The sequence below is a fragment of the Python bivittatus genome, unplaced genomic scaffold (genome assembly GCF_059951505.1).
Source record: "Python bivittatus isolate LINGU-HERP-01145 unplaced genomic scaffold, Pbiv_v1 ctg000480_np1212, whole genome shotgun sequence".
Lineage (NCBI taxonomy): Eukaryota > Metazoa > Chordata > Lepidosauria > Squamata > Pythonidae > Python > Python bivittatus.
Window position 1 is genome coordinate 43,363,837 of NW_028277075.1, and position 9,915 is coordinate 43,373,751.

Below are 9,915 nucleotides of genomic sequence, written 5' to 3' on the forward strand. Positions count from 1 at the left end.
ATAAAGTGAGCGTAGCCATGCCAGATCCAAAGACTTTCCCACTTTGGATCCAGATAGCTGCATAGCTGTCGGCCTCACGGGGTAAATCAGATAAGAATCGCAACTAGATGAGCTAATTCTACTTTGTTGTAAAGCTACATTAACAGAATCTTGCATGTCTGGAAATACAATTCTCCCCCCGCCCCCATACCCATCTCCTCTGCAGCCCGAGAAACTGGGGAGGGTCTCGTCCAAGCCTCTTGTCCCACCCACTATCCAGTTACGGACTATGCTGTCTCTTATCTGACCGCTCCCCTGGCAGTGTCTCTTTGCCCTGTCTCCCAAGGTCTTTCCCACATACCATTACAATAGCGTAACAAAACCCAAAGTGATTGTAAAGCACTCTAGAAAGGTCTCTTTAAATTAATAGTCAACCAAATAGCAAATATGGTTTAATTCATGTAAGATTTTTTTTTTAATCTAACTTTACATATATATTGACAGCATCTAAGCTGTCTGTAACTATCCAGGAAATAGATCTTGAGGTCATAGTCTCAGTGAAGACGTTGATTCTGGGCAGCAGCTGTGAAAAGGGCGAATTCCATGCTAGGGGTCATTAGCAAAGGGATTGAAAATAAAAATGCCAACAGTGCAATGCCTTTGTAGAAATGTATGAGACACCTGCATATTTCAGATTTGTAAAATGCTGTATGCAGTTCAGGTCATCGTATCTGAAAAAAGATACAGTATATTGCAATACTGCTGGGAAAAGTGTAGACAGTGGCAATCAAAATTATCACAGAGCCTTAACACCTTCCAATACAAGAAAAAGGTAGAACATTTCAAACTCTTTAGCTTGGGGAAAAGGTGCAGAAGGAGGATAAAACCATGCATGCCCTGGAGAGAACGGTCATGCAGAGCATTTTCTCCCCATCTCAAAACACTAAAATCAGGGATCCTCCGATGAAGCTGATTGGAAGATTTAGAGCAGACAAAAGAAAGCCCTTCATACAGAACATAATTAATTAGTGGAAATCATTACTATATGTCATGGCCTCTGATTCAGATGGCTTTAAAAGGGTACTTGGTAAATTCAAGGAGGATAAGTGTATCAGTGGCCATTAGTGTTAAAAAGTAAATGTCACATCTGGATTGGGGGAAAATATCTCCAAATATCAGTTGCAGGGGAACACACGCAGGAAAAGTGTATCTTTTCATATCCTGGTGGTGAGCAACGCAGAGGCATCTAGTCAGCCATTGTGAGATGGGTCTGGCCTGTTGCCACAGGACTATTATTATGTTTTGGGAATAAAAAAAAAAATGGGAGACTAGAACACCCAGTAAAGAGGGCATCTTGTCAAAGCTCCCTTAATGCTGGCAATGCCCTTGACAGGACTTGCCAGACAGGCTGGAAGTCAGGACCACAGAGCAAAGCTAGAAGGTAAGATGAAGAAGCAAATAGGAACTCAGGAAAACAGTTTGTAGCTTGAGTAAAGTTCAGCTGCTACACGGAGATCCAGTGAGGGTCCTTCCTTAAAACATTGTCACCTGCAATTCCATGGTTCAGTGCACATAAATCCCATGAGTTCCTGGAAACAGTTGTATCCATTGTCAAGTTCTTCAAGGTTTGGCCCACCTAAACATTCTAAGATTTAAGAAGTTAAATAGCTGAATGAATGGCAGATCTTGACTCTAATATTCATGACTTTAAATGGAGGCACAAGAAGATACACATTGCTGGTGTTCTGATTCTTTTCAGTCTTATTTCATACCTTGATCGACCACTGCTGGCATAGAGTGATTGCTGCTCAACCCATCTTGAATTGCAGTTCTTTTATAACGTACAGCCAGATCATTGCTAGATTAAACATTCTGTCAATTTTTTTTCAGAAACTAGTTAACTTATTGATACATTAAATGCAGAAGCCAAGGTTATTTTGATCATTGTAGAGGAGGTTAATATAACTAACAGCAGGCAGAGAAGAAATTAAGAATATTTAATGTTTAAGTAATGATGGGAAGTTTTGATAGTGTTCTTCAGTGTGGAAATAGATCACATTTTTACATGTTTTTTTTGTCTGATAAATAGAAATGTATTTTCATGTATTGTACAGTCCTAAACGTATTGCATTCTATAGTAATGTTGGAAGTACTACTGTGGTTGGTTCATTTTGAAAAAGGCAGAAACATTTTTCCCACCCCTGAACTTAAGCAAAGTTTGTGTATCAGAATCAGTCTCTAATTGATTTTGTGTTGATTTTCCAAATTTTTAAAATATGTTTGGAATTAATATATGTGTCCACACACATTCTTGTTGCTACTTGAAAAAAAAAAACTCTTAACAGCTGGAAAATAATGCAAAAAAATAAGTCATTGTGAAAAGGAATGAAATGTGCTTAACACAAATGCATGTGTCTAACGATTTCATTCCATCAGGGAATAATAACTCATGCTTTGGAGCACATGGATCTAGACTTGCCTCATAGACACCATCCATTCCTCCAAAATACACAAGGCTTTCATATCTCTTTGCAGAACAAGAGTAACAAAAAAAGTGTTGTTGTTTTTTAAATGAAGATGTAGAGGCAAAAGACAAAACCTTGCATCTAATGGTCTTCCATTAGGTAACTAACTAACAGCATCTAATTGACCAGGGCAGGGCTTTTAGAACCACCCAAATTACAACCTCTTTTTTGTTTTTTGTTTTAATTTTTCTTTATTTTATTTTATTTTATTATTTTATATTTGTATAAGAGAGCAATGTTTTTCAATTATAGCATTACCCCAAACCCTCATTTATGATGGGGCAGTTTATTGTGTACATTTGGGGGACTGGGCAATCCTGACTTTGCCCTTTAGATTTCTTCTGAGCCAATATAATTGTAACCCACCACCCCAAATATTCATACCTCTTTACTATTGTACATAAAACAATTGAATATACTGCACTGCCAAATTTGTTTATGGAAATCCATTGAGTAGGGCTCTATGCCTTTAAAATGAGGTTGTAAATTATGTTATAAATTTATTTCAGCTGGTAACAGTCACAAATAATTATGTGCCTATTAGAGTTTGTGTACAAGCTTGGTTCTCCTTTACTTCAGTTTAGACCCTGATGCCACTTCTACATTACAGAATAATATTGAAAATCAGTTGATTTTTACATGTATTCTTCCAGTTTTTCAGAGTCTGGGGGCACAAGTAAAAATGCAAATGTATAATAAGTATGTGTATTTCTTAAAGTCTGCACAAAAAGTTTTTTGTCTGTATTTGTATTTGAGAAGTAGGGAGAAGACTAGAGATGGAATGGAAGGAACAAAAGGAGAATGTGTGCAAATTCAGTGATTTAGATAACTATAACTTAGGAGCATTTGTCACACAAGCTACATTCCAAGGGATTCATGGCATATCAGATTTTTTTTGTGTCGCCACTGTAGGAATTTGCTGCCATAGCTAAAGATGAATCCTGTATGTCTTGCTACCCTACTATGTAACATCATGGTTTGTGATTTGAAATTTCACGGAGCTGTAGTGTTCATTTCTTATCCCAATGGTATGTTTAATACAAGTAGATAAGCGGCTGTGCCAGAAAAATCAGACAGTAATAATAGCAATAAATCAAACAGAGTAACCTCTGTGCTGTTTAACCATGATTTTCCAGTGATGTGAAATAATGCAACTGTAATAGGGGCACTGCAATGTAGTATCACTACTAAAACATACTAGTATGACATTGCACTCTGGAACACAGGTACAAAGAATGCAGGTCTTATGGCCTCTAGTGGAGCAGTGAGACAGATAATCTAAGACAACCTTCCTCAAGAATCCAATCAGGATTCTGAGACTTGTAGTCAAACACAACTGAAAAGAATTTGAGAAATCTGGAAGATGGGCAGATACTGTATATTCCCCTTTGATAGTCAATTACAATGCCTTCATTCATTCACTGCATTTATAACCCACTCTTTCTCTGAAAGCTTAGGACATTTATCACTTAACAACAATCCTGTGAGGTGGGTTGGGCTCAGAGTGGCCAGCCTAAAGTTACACATTTTGCTCCTTGGTGGTAGTGGGATGAAACTTGAATTTGGGCCTAACATTTGAACCACCAAATTCTGTTGGCTCTTTTTTTTAAAAAAAGAGATAGAGCTAAATTCTGTGGAGTGTTGATCTATTAAATCTTAGTGGATACATAATGGCAGCAACCAGGTGTTCTCAGTTTCCATTTCTGAAATCCCTTGTTAAAGGATCTTAGCAAAGTAGGGCAAGAATGTGGTACACAGAACTACAGCAATTAGCATTCTTGGGCCGCATAGACCTTTGGTTCAATTCAATGCAAGGTTACCTAATTTGTATTATTATTTTAGGAACTATTATTCTGTTCCTAAAAATAAGGAGCTAAATGAAGAGAACATAGCAAGCCAAGCCTTTAGACTCAAACGCTGAAATTCATTTTAATAAAAACATTTCTGATGAGCCACTTTAAAGAACAGGTTCTTGAAAAATATAGGCAATCACTTCTTCAGATGGATGCCAGTCTTCACGATTCAAGTTGACATGGGCTGATGTTTACATGCAGACAATAACTGAAGACAAAAGCAGCAGGTCAACAGCTTGGCCAGCAAGAAGGAAGTGATCCCATATGACTTGTCAGCACTGGAATTCTCTGATTGGCTGCCCAGACTTCCAACAACAAGGTCACATTTGGCCAGACCGAAGCAATTAAGTAGCAAATGGTTACAGTTTTGTTCCAGCAACAAGTTCATGAACTATTTTACAGGCAATGTCACTTAATTTGACAAATTTGCAATTTGTATCTTATTAAAGGCTAGAACTCTTTAAAAATACCACATGCACACTTGAACATGCAGACATATTCAGTCGATCCTACCAAAACAAAAAAGGGACCATTAACTCACCCATTTTAAAGATAAAATTCACCTTCTTCTAGGACATTGTTCAAAAAGGTGTCACTGGATCATTGAAAATGCATATAAACCCTTTCAAGAGTCCTTCCTTTTTTCAGGAAATCTTTGTGCCAGTTTGTAATCCAAATAAACACTGATGCAGGACCATAAAATAAATCGCATTAATAGAATCAAAATTAGCACAATCATCAAAAGGCTTGATTCCATGTTTAAGCTAAAATGAAGAAGCCACTGGGGTTGGGGATGGAGAGAGATACTGTTTTTAACCCTATCAGTATTCCTGCTGATCTAATTATATAATGTTGTTGGATTTGGTGCTGTGTGACAGACAGACAGAGCTGTTCCATTCCAAGTGATCTCACTAGCATGTGAGAGAAGAGTCCAGCTGACAGATTTGGAACATGTAATACACTATTTAGTCAAGAGGCCCCATGTACTATTCATAAAGAATTAACAACTCTTATATTGACAATAACAGTATTGTCAGAAGATCTTTGGAAGGGGAAAAATAGGGGGGCTCCATAAACACTCACTCTCTCTCTCTCTCTGAAGTTGGATTTTTTTTCAACTCTTTTTTCCCCCAATGCTGATGTAATCTCCAAGCATCTCCAGCAGCAGCTGCTTAGCGAAACCAGGCACCTTCTCCCTACTCCTTTTCAGAAGCACACGCGGCACTTTCCAGCCCCCTCAAGACAATCAGGGCCTTTCTTTGGCTAATTAGCTATCACTCCAAGAGTCCCCCCACACTGTCCAATGGGCTCATAAGAACGGTCTTTGCAGGAAACAACACTGGAGGGCTTTTTTTTCCTTTTTCCTTTCCTAGACAAATTAAAAAGGGAAGGAGGGAGGGAGAAGAAAGGGGAAGCAAATGAGAGTACAGAAACTTCCCAAAATGCATTGGTCAACAATTAGCACACTGCCCCATCCAAGAAGAACACACACACACACATACACCCATGTCAACCTCAAATCCTGGGGGGAAAAAATTTCACTTTCCCTTGAGGAGAAAAATCCATTTGGGGCACTAAGTTAAAGCAAGTTTGAGAGAAAAAACTTATAAAAACTGTTCAAAAGAATACATTCTTTGAAGAATACATTCTTAAAGAGGATTGATCTTGTCCATTTTTGAATGGCATAAAAACTGCTACAAACCTGCATAAATTTTAAAGGAAATGTAAAGGGAATTAAACAAATTACTTTGAGGTGAAACAAGATATTGAGGAAAAGACAGATCAGAATGGGACAGACCTGTTATGACGGGAGATGTCATAGCTATTTCACAATTTTGTGTTTGCTTTTTATTTTTATTTTTTGTTGCCTAATGTTTTTAATTTCTTTTTAACCACCCAGAGTTGCCCTAGCAAGTGGGAGGCTATATAAATTGATATCAGCATCACCGACATCATCAGCATCGGATGCCTACGCTGGTTTACTGCTGTATCTCAACCCCCACCCCACCCCCACTGCTTGTTGCCCTTGAACCATATGAGTAAATATTTATGTACATATTAACACACCCATTTCCTACTTTGGCACTGAAAGTGAGTCACAGCACTAATATTCACAGCGGGGTCTGTGTCACATCAAGTAATACCATGTGTGTCAGGTAATGTCAGGGCCACCAAGAAAGATGCTGACAGACCTCAGTGTAGAACAGAAACAGCTGGTTGGAGTATTTCTCCCAAAGAAAAACTGTTATTCCAGCAAATACTCTCCAAACAGTTAAGGCCACAGGAGGCTAGTAGTGCCTAGAGTCTCAGTGACTTCACCCCCTGTGGGATACTGCCAATGGCTCATATTGTAGCATCCTCTGTCTGTATGGCTAAGCGTTAGGAGAAGTTGTGAGAAGTTAGCCTCAGAGTCAGAGACTAGGAGGGCTCTAACCTCACACCAAAGCAGTGCAGAGACAACCACTAAGCTTTCTCTTCAAAGTGGTTTTTCAGACTCCAAGGCACCCCCAGAGTGATTCTGAGCTTCTAAGTCAGGAGATAGGACTACATCCCACCAAGTGAGGTCAAGTCAGCCTAAGTATCTATTTCACAAGAAGATAACAGCTAAGGGGAGAAGCTTTGTTGCCAATAATCCCCAAACCTGAGAAGAGGTAAGGAAATTGTCACTTTCCCTTTCATTTCATTAAGCCTTCAGATTGAACTGCCTTTCTGAGGATGCAGGAGGTTATCATCACTATGAACACTTGAGAAACCAGTATAAAAATATTTGAAATAAATAAATAAATCCTACTTATGGATGCCTACAGTTTAGACTCACTTTTCCACAATCAAATATTAAATGATATAACACAAACATTCAACCAAATCCAATAAACAGTTTTATGGAAGGTCGTCAATTTCTTGTGGCTCATCTGGTGCTAATTGTACTATGCTTTTTATATCTAGATGCCCTAACCTGGGACAAGAAACATTCCTAGGCACAATTGACACTTCAACCATGTACTTATTGTGACTTTCCTCTGCATCAACTATACAGGGATCTCTCTTGTGGAATCAGGAGTGAGTGTGTGTATACACATACATGTATGTGTGTACATGTACACATACAGTACAGTACTAGTGCCATATATACACATATTTATGCTCACCTCATTTATCCAAAGGATTTTGTTCCCTTTAGAAGGGAGAGCACGGGTGGTCAGTAGGCCTTTTGTAGTCTTTCCACAACATATCAGTAGTTGCAGGTACTGCCAAAACAGATCTCTTGCAGAAAGCCACTACCTCAAGAAGCTCACAGCATTCTGTATCTCTCTCAAGCTCAGTTTTATTCAAGCTATAAATCTGTTGCTCTTTTCATACCTAGAAACGATAAGCCTTCTCAGCTTCCAAGGAGATGTATCACTCAAACTTCAAACTCAGAACAGCTAACACAGCTGTATCATTCCTAGATTTCTATATGGTTCCAATACTGTAAAGTCTATGTCACTACTTTTTATTGTCTTTAACATGCAAAGTTGATTTTCATTTCATATCTTTCATTCCATACTAACTATATAGTGCTTTGCCAATGTGGGATGAGAATTTTAGCTCCATTTTTAATTTAAGCAGTACATAAACTGAGATATGTCCATTGTGGCATGAGCAACAGCTGCATGTTTTACATCATTATCCTGATCCATCAAAGCAGATCTGAGGATATTGCTGATTTGGATGCCCTTCCTCATCTAGATGAAAATTCTGTGAACACTCTGATGCTTACTCAAGTCCAGATGACATAGTTGCTTGCGTCTTTTAATGAAATTGGTTCCTCCATTGTAGACCACCAGTAATATTGTAGCTATTGTGTCCATAACAGTAACATCTGCATAATATTAATTTCATCATAACTTCTCTGTTAATTTTTATCTATTTATTTTTATTTGTTAGATTTCTGTCCTGCCTTTTTTCCAGAATCTTCAAGTGGCATGACTAGCACTCCATGTGAGGTAGGTTGGACTAACAGAGTGTGATTAACCCAAGTTACCCAGTAAATTTCAATGATGTATGATTGACATGAACCTTGGTCTCCCTGGTCCAAGCCCAATTATTTAATCACATTGTTAATCTCTCCAAGAGACTTAAAAAATTACAATGACATATTTGGTAATCTTCAATTTGTAAAAGAAAACAGTGCGAAGAGAAAAATATTGCTATTTTGTTTAGTATCATCTGCAAAATCTTCCATACTATAAATCATGGGGCAGTATACAAGAAAAAAAATGTATCTACTATTTCTATATTAATATCACTTTATATACATATAAGTCATTAATCTATAATATACCATTTATTTCACTATTTATAAAACATTTCCATCCTTTTCAATATACACACACACACACCGCACACACACACACACACACAGATATATCCTAGTAAATAGTAGAAACTATATAACAATTTTTTCTAAATTTATTAGAAATAAGTAGCCAGATAAATACTAAAGAAAATATAATTGCAGAAAAATATTGAAAGAATAAAGAAATTGGATATTTAACTTACTTTATGAGTCAGGGAAAGTGGAAAAGAGAGCAACAGAGAGCAAGCAAGTTTCTTTGCTCTAATATAGGAGGTCAATGTTTTGTTATACAGATCCTTTAAAAACTAGATGACCAATATTTATCCCTTAGCATGACCATTTATCAGGATGGAAAGGTAAAGGCATTTCATTTCAGAATATTTACATAAAGTCCCACAATTCCCTGTACAATGAAGTGAAAACAAGATAGTCTTTTAAATGACTCCCGTTAAAAGCCAAATTAAGGATTTTTATCTGTAAAGGACAAAATGTGAAATGTTGACTAAGTCAACAATTTAAGCCTTGGTGATTATGCATCTACCAAGTTCTTTCAATGTTACATTGTGCTGGAAGGACACAGAGCATGTGCTTGCTATTTAGTGAGCAGAGAACAAAAATGGTTGCAAAAGTACAGAGGGAACAATCATGTGTTGACAAAAATTAAAAGAAAGACTGTCAAAGTTGCTTTTCCAAATTGAGAAAAAGAATAAGAGATTTTTATCCAATGTTTGTCTTAAGACATTTTTAAGACATTTTTACTTTGTATCCAATTCTATATTGCATCACTTGATACTATCAGGAATGTTTCTTCACTTATTATTTGTGGCCACCAAGCCTATGACAAAATAACTCACTGAGTTTTTGCAGTGGTGCAATGCAAGGTATGATCAGTTGCACAAGGAACACAGAATTGTGATGAAAGGGAAAGTTTGCAGTGGTCTTGTTCACATGACAACACTTAGTGTAATGGTATGTGGGAATGACCTTGGGAGAGAAGGGATCTTCCCTAGTTTTCCAGAGAATAAAAGGAAAGGAGAGGGGAAATACTTTCAGACTTGCAAGATTCTGTTAACGTAACCTTACAATAAAGATAGAGCTAGTGCTCCTGGTTGTGCTTCTTGTCTGGACTATCTTGCAGAACTAGCACTTAGTTGGATCAAGAGAGGGGTAAGTGTATTGTACAAGCAAATAAATGAGGGAAGCCAGAATGAAATTAACT

General features: G+C 37.5%; 1 protein-coding gene across 1 annotated transcript; it reads right to left on the minus strand.

Annotated features, from left to right (window-relative positions):
• Nucleotides 1-4,427: 4,427 nt before the first annotated feature.
• Nucleotides 4,428-8,980, minus strand: SMIM38 (small integral membrane protein 38). Its single transcript, XM_088145084.1, has 2 exons — nt 8,900-8,980; nt 4,428-5,726 (listed from the first exon to the last, which is right to left on the minus strand). The coding sequence occupies exon 2, from the start codon at nt 5,112-5,114 to the stop codon at nt 4,983-4,985; it is 132 nt and encodes a 43-aa protein (XP_088001210.1). The 5' UTR covers nt 5,115-5,726; nt 8,900-8,980; the 3' UTR covers nt 4,428-4,982.
• Nucleotides 8,981-9,915: the final 935 nt, after the last annotated feature.

What these genes read in the sequence shown, in the direction of transcription:
- SMIM38 (XM_088145084.1), bottom strand. Translation starts at nt 5,114, where the DNA reads ATGGAATCAAGCCTTTTGATGATTGTGCTAATTTTGATTCTATTAATG.